General features: G+C 39.1%; 1 protein-coding gene across 1 annotated transcript; it reads left to right on the forward strand.

Annotated features, from left to right (window-relative positions):
- The first annotated feature begins 645 nt into the window (after positions 1-645).
- On the forward strand, positions 646-1,689 carry LOC123853187 (melanoma-associated antigen B18-like). Its single transcript, XM_045887926.1, has 2 exons — positions 646-799; positions 902-1,689. The coding sequence occupies exons 1-2, from the start codon at positions 646-648 to the stop codon at positions 1,687-1,689; spliced, it is 942 nt and encodes a 313-aa protein (XP_045743882.1).
- The last annotated feature ends 11,381 nt before the right edge of the window (positions 1,690-13,070 follow it).

Here is a 13,070-nt window from a genome sequence, read left to right on the forward strand (position 1 = left end):
GGCAGTGCTGTCAAACTCTGGGAGGTGGGGGTCTTGGTCTAACCGGAGCGGGCACATGAGTGAGCACTGAAAACCCTAATCATCCAGGACCATGGGGATCCCATAAAACCCTGCTCCTATGGTCAGCTCTGGAAGGCTGCTGCAGAAGTGGCCATCTAAGGCTCTTCCTCATTTGCTTTGCAAGAATCTCAGGGCGGTAAGGTCATTGGTGTAAGGAGTTTAGCTTCAGAGCTGCGGGGCCGGGGGGCGGGGTGGGGGGGGTGGGCCTTGCCAACAGTTGACAGGCTGATGGTAAATGTGAACTGAGAGAATTCTCCACCTCAGAACAGAGGGAACCACACAGAGCCGGTAACTTGCCAGGCCTTGCTCTCAGCCCCAAGTTGACCCAGACAGGGCTGGAAGCTGCAGCCTAAGGCACACTCTAACTTCTGCAAGGTGCTCAGGGGACAGACTGATTAGAAAAGAAGCCCTGTGGGGTCCTAGAGCAGTGCTCTCATGGAAGCCCGTAAAAGCGGCTCTGGTTAAAGACAAGGTGGAATGTCTCTGCTGAAGGTGCACACACTATCTCATTCTCCCTCCTCCAGGTGCCCTCATTGCCTGCCCTCCTGCCCACACTACTGCCTACTATCTCTAACCAGTGTCACCATGCCTCGGGGGCAGAAGAGTAAGCTTCGTGCCCGTGAGAAACGCCGTCAGGCCCGGAGTGAGGCTCAGGGTGTCCAGGATGCTCAGGCCACTGCAGCAGCTGAAGAACAGCCCCCATCTTCCCCCCTTCCTCCTTTTGGTGGTAATGGCCAGAGTTCTTCAGCTGCTGGGTCAGGTAGAAAATCTCAGGGGTCCCGTAGAGCCCCATCCACTACCACTACTTCTGCAGGGGTTTCACACACAAGATCTGATGAAGGTGCCAAGAGCCAAGATGAGGAAAGACCAAGTACCTCTCAGGCACAGCCCAGCACTGATCGTTACCGCAGAACCCCTCTAGATGACAAGGCAATTCTATTGGTGCAATTCCTGCTGCGCAAGTATAACATGAGGGAGCCCATAACAAAGGAAGACATGATGAAGTATGTCATCAAAAAGCACAAGGAGCACTTCCATGAGATCCTCAGGAAAGCCTCTGAGCTAATGGTGCTGGCCTTTGGCATTGATCTGAAGGAAGTCGACCCTACCAGGCACTGCTATGCCCTTGTCAGCAAATTTCAGCGCACCTGTGATGACAGGCTGAGAGGTGAAGAGATCATGCCCAAGACAGGTCTCTTGATGACTATCCTCTGTGTGATCTTCATGAAGGGCAACCGGGCCACTGAAGAGGATATCTGGGAAGTACTTAATGTGATGGGGATATATGCTGAAAGGAAGCACTTCATGTATGGGGATCCCAAGAAGCTCATCACCCAAGATTTGGTGCAGGAAAGGTACCTGCAGTACCAGCAGGTGGCCAACAGTGATCCTCCATGCTATGAGTTCCTGTGGGGTCCGAGAGCCCACGCTGAGACCAGCAAGATGAAAGTCCTTGAGTTCTTGGCCAAGATCCACGATACGGTCCCCAGTGCCTTCCCATCCTGGTATGAAGAGGCTTTGCGAGATGAGGAAGAGCGAGGCGGAGCCAGATTTGCAGCTCTGCTTGGTACTGGTGCCCTGGCCAATGTGCGCCCCAGGGCCAATTTTGGCAGCTTCTCCCACCTGTAGTGAAACCTGAAGCACTTTCCTCACTTTGTGTTTGAAGTAGTGTGAGGCTTAGGTGGTGCTAGAGGGAACATAGTGCATATCATATGTTCTACATGAATAACTTATAAATTTATCTTTTGTTGTTCAAAGTTTTCAAATGTTTCTTTTTAAAAAAGTTTAATTAGCTTCACAATATAAGTGTATGAATGATATTAATTACATATTTAATGCTATTTATGAGATTTAAGAGTAAGAGTTGTGCTATTTTATCAAACAAACTGGGTAACTTTCCATCTTATTTAGTGATCTGGAACAAGAAAACATAGCATTGGAATAGCTATTTCCTTAGAAATGTGAAAGAAGTTAGCAACAAAATGCTGGGATTAAAAAATAGAGAAAAAAAGGAAAAGATTTTTGGTTTTTCCTTATTCCTTGTCTTCTGCTGTTCTGTAAAAGAAAGGTTATATACCTGAACTTGCTTCATTTATTCAAGAATGTAGGAGAAAATAAATCATAATAATTTGCTTACTAGCCTTTTTTTTTATTATTATTCCTCAAACATCAATTGAGCATATTCTGTTTGGAACACTCCACGGTAGTATGGGGGATGGTAAGAAAAAGAAGACCGAGGCACCACCCAAAAAAGGAAGATGGTGAGATTCACTCTAAGACAAAAAAAAAAAAAAAAAAGTGAAAAGAAGGATTAGGTGGGAGAGGAGGTGGAGATCCAGATGAAGGCAGTCAAGTGTAAATGTCCTGAGGCAAGGCAATTTGGGGCCCTGGGAAACTTCAAATCCTTCTATGGGAGGTAACTTTAAGTTAAGATGGGTGGTGGGTCACAGGAGGGTATGAGGGTGGTGAACAAGGGCCAGACCCTTGGGTGGTGCATCACAGAGTTGAGGAACTAAGCTTCAATGGAGAACTGCTTTTAGCAGCCACTTCGGGATCATGGATAAACCAGATGCTAATCTTTACCTGGGGAGGGATTGCCGGTGCCCCGTGCTCTCGTCCCAATGCAAGTGAACAGAGCGCAAACAAACTAGGTATTTTATCCATATTATCACCACAGAGTTTCTGATAAATAAGGGTAATACTTCCTTCAGGCTAGATGCCAAAAAACCATTGTGCTTCACTCTTTGCCGTGGGCTGGGAGAAACAGAGCCTGCTCCATTCAAAGGGCATTTAACGCGGTTATCTTGGGTAAAATTTAGCAAACTATAAGGGAGGGTTTGATTTTGGTAGGGGTTAAATGAATGAAAATAGGGGTGATTTGGATCAAAGGGCAACTGGGAAGGAGGGAAGGAGTTGGTTCTTGACACACATTTTAGGAGCTTTGAGTTGCATCCAGATGGGGAAGATTCCCCAACATCCAAATTAAATAATATATGCTCTAAGTGGGATGATTTACTAAGGTATTTTTTCTTGATAAGCACAATTTTTGGCTGACTTGGTGTACAGTATCCTACAGCATTGAATATTGTCAGACATCTCCTAGACTAAAACAACACAACAAAATAAAAACCAAAAATTTCAACGGAAGTTTAGTAGTATCTGGGGTCAAAAAAGTCATAGCAATAATTGCCATTCTTTAAAGTTTCAGTGCACACTACTCACTGTGCCATGCGCTTCACATGCATTGTACACATTCCAACAGTCCTAGAAGACAGGGCTTGGTAATGTGTTGAGTTCACACAATGAATGACGGGGCTGGGACTGAAGCTATGGTCTTATTCCAATGGAGCCCACAGTTTCACTCCTCCCAGCATAACATCAAACTCATGTCTCTTAATTACTTTCTCTTCTCACTATTCCATGATGGCTCTCAGGCAATGAAAGAAGGACCCTGTGGCTGAAGTACTAAATGGAGGCCTAAAGAAGGAAGGTGTAAATGAAAATCAAGGACAAGTTGGGGATTGGCCATAGGTTCATTTTCCTAGGATCCTCCTGCCCCTCGCCCCAGGGTCCCTTGAGAGCTGGCGCTGCCCTGGTCCCAGCACTTGTGTGCAGTCCTGGCACTTTCCTGCATGACAGCTCCCTCCTCTGGGACTTTCCCAGTGGCCCTCATGACCAAACTGGGACCTGGCCATTGGCCAGCTGTCCTGTGTGTCCTCCTCTGGAGGCTGCCCCTGCGCCTGGTGGCACAGAGAGCCACTATCCCCCGCCCTCCCCTGACTTAGAGCATTGCAACTCCCTGCAGCCCCCCTCCCTCCCCTTGGCCCCCTTCTGACAGCAATTACCCTTCTGTGTAGTTCTGACAGTGAGGTTTATACACCTCCTCACCTCCCCTAGGTGCCTCCATCACATTCTCAAAGTATTTTCAAATCTGCTGGTGACTAGAGTCTGATTTGGCACAGAACCTAGTGTTTCTTGGGATATAACACTAAAGTTAGAGAGGAGATTTTAGAAACCATCCTGATATTTGCAGTAGAGTTTTAATGGGCTGAATTATTTGAATTGGTCACTGACCACATTCAACAATAAGTGACTTTACCTTGTTGGTCAAAACCCAAGCTTCCTCCATTAAGTAGTAGATGAGAAAAAGTTCATGGAAATCACTTTGTAAGCAAACATGTACATAGACGGAATTCCTAAAAACCCAGGAGTCCTTCTAGTAGGTGGAAAATGGTTCCATGGCAGTTGGGTTATCCTCGATAAGAAAAGAAAAGTCAACATTCTTCCACTTACTCTCATCTCTATATTCTCCTCTTAGGAAAATTTTGGTGTTAGGTAATAGTGCAATACTCCCATTGCCCCCAAAGTCTAACCATATAGATAAATAACAATTCCTCTTCCTTACTACATCCCTCCAAAATTCATCCCTCTTTTCAGAAGTAACCACAATTAAAAATCCGTGTGTTAGGGGCGCCTGGGTGGCTCAGTTGGTTAAGCGACTGCCTTCGGCTCAGGTCATGATCCTGGAGTCCCTGGATCGAGTCCCGCATCGGGCTCCCTGCTCGTCAGGGAGTCTGCTTCTCCCTCTGGCCCTCCCCCGTCTCATGTGCTCTCTCTCATTCTCTCTGTCTCAAAAAAATAAATAAAATCTTTAAAAAAAATAAAATAAAAAAAAATTAAAAAAATAAAAATAAAAATCCATGTGTTATTTTAAAATTTATTCTAGACTTTTCCGTGTATAGATGTGCTATAAAATACACTGTGAGTTTTAAACATACATAATAACATGATACACAATAACATAATAATACATAATAATATATACATAATATAATATAATACATAATATATATAATAACATAATATACATAATAACAGTGTATATATTGTTTTGCCTCTTGCCCTTGTCACTGATGGAAATGAATGCAGGATCTTTCCATGAGATCAGATATAGGTCCACCTCACTCTTTTAACTTCCTCTAAGTATTCTAAACTGCATATGTGCCGTATTTAACTTAACCATTTTACTCCTGATGGACACATAAATTGTTTCCCATACATTGCTATGATTACTAGAAATGATATTAAAGTCACTGAGCATTAATTCTTGGGCAAATATACATGTTTTCTTAAAGGAAAGACACAGCACGGTGTAAACTGGATTAAAGTGGGAAAATGTGATGATTATAAATTTTTATAAATATTGCTGAAATTCTGTTCTAATAAAGCTGTGATGATTCATTTTCTCACCTTTAATGCATGTAAATAATTTATACTCTCAGGCATTAATTTTATCAACATTTTAAATTTTGGTCAAACTTTTTGGTAAAAATATATTGTCTCACAGTTATTTTAATTTCCCCTTTTTCTAAGTAGGTTGAGCAGAAAATTAACTTAATCTCTCATCCATAGAAAGCAGGATTTCTTCAGTGATGCCTTGAGTACCAGAATTCCTCTGGGCATGCTTTAAAATTTTGAAATGTCAATAAGCTTTTTCCCTTTACTTTGAGGAAGAAGGATTTTATCAGAATGATCAGGTGGCAGGGAATGGGTCCAGACAGAGCACCCTCATCTAGTGAGGAACATCAGGAGGACTTGGGGAGGGTGCAATGACCAGAGTACATGAAAGGGACCATGAAGTCCAGAGAGCACAGATCCTTGAAGACAAGGATTCCATGATATAATCTGTATCCAAACTGTTATACAGTGGTTGTAAATTTTTTAGACATAGGACCACTTATTCCAATTTAAGCCTTTCCCAGAAATCCAATCCATGATTTGAAGGCAGAAAAATGTGCATGAAAAGGGGGCTGTAAGCCCACTTCCCACCCACTCAGCACCCCTTCATCCCTCTCAGGGCCCTGAAACTCAAACAACTCTGGGGATCACTAAGTACCGATAGGAAATCTAGGTGCTAGAAAACCCTTCTATGATTCTTTTGGGTCCTGCTTGTAAACTTTTTTAGTTAGGACCAAAGTAGCAGTTAGCATTTGCCTCACTATTGAGGCAAAACACTTCTGAGTACTCTATTGATAGCCTATGAATTCTGCAGTTTCCCACTCTGACTGATGGGAACAGGAAATACTGCGAGTCCTGTGTGAGCTCTGGAACTTATGTGGCTCTCATCTCCCTGGTACTTTGTATTGTGGATTCTAGACACTTTGGCCTCCCCTAATTCCAAACTCCACCTCTTCAACTCAGGGAAGTGGCAACCTCTCCCTGAGTTTCCACAGCTTGCACTAAGGCCTGGAAATTCTCTTAAGGTGGTAAGCTGGGGCAATCATAGGGCTCATTTCTTGTTTCTCAAACCTCAGTGATCGTTCTTCATTTTCATCTCTTTTGTTTTTGTTGTTCTTATTGTTGTTTCTGGCAGGAGGGTAAATAAAGTCCTTGCTACTAATTGTGACTGGAAGCAAATGTGACCCTTCAAAAATTTCATGTAAGTGGAACCATACAATATGTTCTCTTTTGTATCTGACTCTTTTCACTTAGCATGTTTCTGAGTTTTGTCCATGCTGTAGCAAGTAAAAGAGGTTTTTTTCTTTCCTTGTAAGTAATATTTCTTTATTGAGTAGTATAAGTGTAAGTATTCCACAATTTGTACGCAAATTTATGAAGAAAGAGTCATTTGGGTTGTTTTCAGTTTCATAACGGAATAGATATACTATGAACATTCATATACAAGTATTTTTTTTGTAGATATGTTCACATTTCTCTTGGGCAAATTTTTAGAAGTGGAATTTCTGGGCCATAAGGGAGGTGTATGTTTAATTTTTATGAAAGACTACTAGAACAATTTCCAAAGTGGTTGCACTATTTTGCACCCAAACAAACAATGAACACGTGTTTTGGGGTACTTCACAACTAACATTTTATGGCATTGATCCTTTTATTTTTAGCCATTCTAGTGGGTAGATGGTCTTGTCTTATTGTGGTTTTAATTTCAATGTTCCTGATGTGCTTCAATACTTTTTCAAGGGCTTATATTGGCCATTTAATTATCTTCCTTTGTTAAGTGCCTATACAAGTATTTTGCCCATTTTTATTAGTTGTTTTTATTATTGAGTTGTTGAAGTTGTTTACATATTCTGGATATGATTCCTTTGTCAGATATATATGTTGTCCATAACTTATGTAAGTTGCTGGCTTGCTTATGCATTAATTTTCTTAATGATATCTTTTGTTTAGCAGATTTTTTTATTTTGTTGAATACTTTTAATCATTTTTTTTCTTTTATTGTTAGTATTTTCTGACTTTTGTCTAAACATTCTTCGGCTACTTCCAGCTCATGAAGATATTCTTCTATGTTGTCTTCTAGAAACTTTTTAAAAAAGTTTTAATTTTAATTCCAGTTAGTTAACATACAGTGTTATATTAGTTTCATTACATAAAATTTATATGGAAAGTAAAAGGAAATATGTTAGCCAGTAAATCTTGAAAAAGGAAAACAAAGTTATTTTACTTACACTGTTTGGCTTCAATATGTATGATAAAGGCAATACGGTGATTTAACATTTCCATACATCATCCTGTGCTCATCACAGTACACTCCTTAATCTCATCGTCTATTCAACCCATCCTCCCACCCACCTCCCCTCTGGTAACTATCAGTTTATTCTCTATAGTTAACAGTCTGTTTCTTGGTTTGCCTTTGTCTTTTTTTTTCCCCTTTGCTCTTTGTTTTGTTTCTTAAATTACACATATGAGTGAAATCATATGGTATTTTCTTTCTCTGACTGACTTATTTCATAGAAACTTTAATTTTACCTATAAGTTTTAGGTTTATGATCCAACACAAATTAATTTTTTGTATTGAGTTAGGTAGTGGCCAAGGTTAATGTTCACCCAGTTGTTCCAACACCATTTGTTGAAAAGATTTTCATTTCCCCATTAAATTTATTTGCTACTTTGGTTGAACACTAATAGATCATACAAATGTGATTCTAGTTCTGGATTTTCCATTCTGTTTCACTAATCTATTTGCCCGTCTTTAGGACAATCACAGACTTCCCTACTGGATCTTTATCATACATATTGAAGCCAAACAGTGTAAGTAAAATAACTTTGTTTTCCTTTTTCAAGATTTATTGGCTAACATATTTCCTTTTACTTTCCATATAAATTTTAGAATCAGCTTGTTGATTTTTAAAAAAAATCAGCTTTAATTTTAATAAGAATTATTTTGAATCTATGGAATGATTTTGTTTCTTCTTTTAGTTTCAATTTCTCTGTTGAAATATTTACTCCTTCCCTAAATATATTTGTGTTTTCCTTTAAATCCTTCAACACATTTACAATAGGTGTTTTAAAGTCCTTGTCTGCTATTTTATTGATCTCTGATTTTTCTCCTGATTACAAGTTACATTTTCCCCATTATGGATCATATTTGCCTGCTTCCTCACATACCTAGTTTTTTATTGTATCTTGGGCATTATGAATGCTAAATTCTGAAGGCCTAGATTTTGTTATTTTCCTTAATAAAAAGTTCAGGCAAGAAGTAAATTCATTTATCCATCATATTGTTCTTTTTGAGGCCTATCTTCAAGTTTTGTTAGAATAGTCTATGGTAGCCATTATTCTTACTTTCTTTTTTTTTTTTGCTAGTGATTTTTTTTTATTATGTTATGTTAATCACCATACATTACATCATTAGTTTTTGATGTAGTGTTCCATGATTCATTGTTTGTGTATAACACCCAGTGCTCCATGCAGAACGTGCCCTCCTTAATACCCATCACCAGGCTAACCCATCCCCCCACCCCCTCCCCTCTAGAACCCTCAGTTTGTTTCTCAGAGTCCATAGTCTCTCATGGTTCATCTCCCCCTCCAATTCCCCCCCTTCATTCTTCCCCTCCTGCTACCTCCTCCTCCTCCTCCTCCTCCTCCTTCTTCTTCTTCTTCTTCTTCTTTTTTAACATATAATGTATTATTTGTTTCAGAGGTACAGGTCTGTGATTCAACAGTCTTACATAATTCACAGCACTCACCATAGCACATACCCTCCCCAGTGTTTATCACCCAGCCACCCTATCCCTTCCATCCCCCACCACTCCAGCAACCCTCAGTTTGTTTCCTAAGACTAAGAATTCCTCATATCAGTGAGGTCATATGATACATGTCTATGCTGAGTGAAATAAGTCAATCAGAGAAAGACATGTATCATATGGTAGCCATTATTCTTGAACTACGTTAGCCCTATTTCTACAGCCTAGACTTGTCTAAGATTACTGAATTACTTTGGGTGTTCAAAGAGGACTCTCCCTTCTGACTATTCAATATTTAAAAGTCTTCCAGCCATGTTTGTCTTCCAATTGTTAGTTGTTCAGCTCACTGCTCTCTAGTATTTTTTAAATTCCCCTGGTAGTTGTTCTTTGCCCAGCTTCACAGAGTCCTGCCCTTCATATGAGCAGCTTAGTGTTCAGTGAAAGACCCAAGGGGACTCTTCTATAGATTTCTGGAGCATTAACCCAGCTCTGTTCTCTGCAACAACTTGCCCTGAAAATTTCAGCAGCCTTACTATGCTCAAACCCTGATTACTCTGTCCTTAGTTTAATTAAGCCACTGTGCTCTGTTTTGGCTTATCTTCCTGGCACCACAGTTTAGACATTGCCTCCGAGCAGAAATACAGGGTGATGGGGCGCCTGGGTGGCTCAGTTGGTTAAGCGACTGCCTTCGGCTCAGATCATGATCCTGGAGTCCTGGGATCGAGTCCCACATCAGGCTCCCTGCTCGGCAGGGAGTCTGCTTCTCCCTCTCCCACTCCCCGTTTGTGTTCCCTCTCTCACTGTGTCTTTCTCTGTCAAATAAATAAATAAAATCTTTAAAAAAAAAAAAAAAGAAAAGAAAAGAAATACAGGGTGATTCGGGGAACCTACCTCACTCATTTTCCTACTTTCAGGGATCAAAATTTTGCACTGTTTTCCAGTCACTTTATATACTCTGCCCATTTTAAAAGTTGTTTACAGCAATACAAGTGGAAGTTCTCCTGAATTCTTTTTATAATAGCAATTTTTTTAAAAAATGTTTCATTTCAAACTACTTTTAGACTTATAGAAAAGCCAAAAACATAGTACAGAGAGTTTCAATACATCCCTCACCCAGCCTCTTCTAATGTTAACATCTTAGATGACCATGATACAACTGCCAGAACCAGAATTAGCATTGTCCTGATAGCATTAACCAAATGAACTACCTCATTCAAACTTCACCATTTTTTCCATTACTATTTTTTTAAGGATTCTAATCAGTGTCCCACATTGCCTCTAGTTGTTATTTCTCCCTGGAGTCCTACATTCTGCAATAGTTCCTCAGTCTTTCCTTGTTTTTCATGACACTGACAGCCCCAAAGAATACTGATCAGTTATTTTGTTGAACGTCCATCAGTTTGGGCCTATCTGATATCTTCTCATTATTAGACTAAGGCATTACTTCCTTGGAAAGAGAAATGGTAGAAATGGTGCCATGTCTTTCTCAGTATAATATATCACAGTATCACATATCACGACTATCTTAGTATCACATATCACAACCTATTTCAGTGTTACTGGTGACATTGACCTTGATTATCTGACCAAGGTGGTATCTGATGGACATTTCCACTGTCAAATTACCATAATTTCTCCTGCAGTTAACAAGTATAGTGAGGAGATACTTTATACAAATATACTCTCTCCACAAACCCACTGATTCTAGCACCCGTTAGTAGATCAAGTATTCAATAATCACTACTGTGGTACTTACCTAATAGTGTTTTATTTCCCTTCTTTACAGTTATTAATGGCAATTCCAATACAAGGAATAACTGTTATATCTCTTCTATCTATATATTTAATCAAGTATTTATTTATATTCTTACACACTCCTGAATATGTTTTTATTCTTTGGGTTATAACCCAATACTAGCATTGTTTATTTTGTTGCTCAAAGCTTTGGCCATTAGGAGCTCCTTCTCCTAATGCTGTATTCTTTCAGTAATGCTCCCCTCCCCATATCTTTTGAGAACTTTCTTTTTTTTCTGGTTCCACAAAATGTTCCAAACTCAGCTTGATTTTCCCTGTCCCAGCCCTAAAAATTCTTAGAGACATGGATCCCTGGTTCCTTTTATAGAAGAATGATGCTTAGAAACCAAGATGTTGGCACTAGGTATGCTAAGTTCTACTGGAATGCCATTGCTTCCAGGCCCTCTCAGGGACAGGGCTGGGAAATATTTGTATACTAACCCATGTATACACACATATCTATTTTTATCTGTGTGTATGTGTGTATAATGAGTTTATACTGATACCTCAGATTCTAAGTCACCACCACAGGAATCATATTAATTTCCCCACTTTCTTTACTTGTAATTTCTTTCTCCAACAGTAATAAATCTTAGTTTTATTATTTATTACTTATTTACTTATTTGTTCAATTCCAGTATACACATAAATTAGTTTCAGAATGTCTTATCAATACCTCTATGAGAAACACATTTACTGACTATGTAACAGCATTTGTGCATAATTCTTTTGGTATTTGTCTTTTTGCACCCAGTCAAGTAATTGTTTTCTGAAGTTATTTAGGTTAGTTCTTTTCCCCTTATGTTCAGTATGGTCATGTTATTGATTTTACTAGAGGTAGTTTCATTTGTTAGTGTTTGTATCCCATGTTGGGTTTCTTCCACATCCTGATTGTTTTTTTTTTTTTTTCCTGATTGGTTTCTACTATTTGTTTTTTAATGGCAGCATTTCTTGAATATTTATTTCTATTTATTAATTCTTTACCAAGAGACATCATCATACATACAGTATGATGTTGAGTAGGTAGCTTTGTAATATCAGCTGGCAGTGATCAGAAGGATGTGCCAAAATATACATATTCCAATATTTAAATTAGAAAAATCTGTGCCCGTCTTGTGCATTCCAGGGGTGCCTTGTTTATTCAAGTGAATGCCTCATATTTATTCACATTTTTCTACACATTAATTCACATACAACAGCTAAAATGTTTCACATTGCTGCACATATCAGGGCTCAACTTGATCATATGCATTGGGTTTAATTCTTGAAAGCAAGGAATTTAATGTCTCCATATGGCCATTAAAACCAGCTGAGGCACAACTATCTGTCATGATGTTGATGATGGGTCCTTTACTGCTTGTGTCTTTTTTTATTATTGTTGCCAAGTAACTGAGAAACTCATGCAGCATTGCTGAGGATAAGACCTTTCCCTATTAAGAAGAAAAAGATGACAGCCTGTTGTGTGAACAATAGGGAAACTACCCTTATCATTCCCGGCACAAACACTTCATCACTAGGGGTATATCTTTACAAAAAAAAAAAAAAAAAAAAACCTCTTTGAAATTTTTCTGTAAAATATTCTGTTCCTGTTCACTGACATGAAATTTTTAGAGCTTTTAAATAAAAAGATAGTATGTTAACTGGCAGAAAAAATGGAGAAAAAATCCAGAAAATGTATTACACACCTGTCTTTACCAAATAGTTGGTATCTAAAAACTCCACATTAGGAGGGATAGAAGCGATTAATACTATCACATGACATCTTGGCCTACTTAATTCCAGCAGAATAAGCCTCCTCCTACTGTGTTGTAGAGAAGGATAGAGTCTCAAGTCAGATCAAAGGCCAAGTTGTGATTATTGTGAAAAGAAGAGAGAGGATTGCATACTCTTTTTTTTAGCTATCTATCCTCTCAAGATATAATGTCCCATTTGAAATATTTGTCCCATGAATGTCTAAAAAGCATCAGGTAGTAAAATAGTATCAGCTCAATTCCATGAAAAATAGCCTTAAAAAATGGAAGCCCAGAGAAGCACAGAAACTAAGCTTTTTCAAAACATATCTTCTTAGCATACAACAGTGATTCCTCCAAGAATAAAATTACTGACTTTAGCTCTCATCTGACATCTAATCCCTTTCTATAAGTAAGAATTTTTCATATAACATGGAAATACAGAAAATTCATGTTTTTAGATTTCTCTTCATGACTCGGACTCTGTTAACAGTTAGAGATA

Source organism: Mirounga angustirostris, unplaced genomic scaffold (assembly GCF_029215605.1).
Source record: "Mirounga angustirostris isolate CCGP_5_RB_7025 unplaced genomic scaffold, mMirAng1.0.hap1 SCAF_11, whole genome shotgun sequence".
Classification (NCBI taxonomy): Eukaryota; Metazoa; Chordata; class Mammalia; order Carnivora; family Phocidae; genus Mirounga; species Mirounga angustirostris.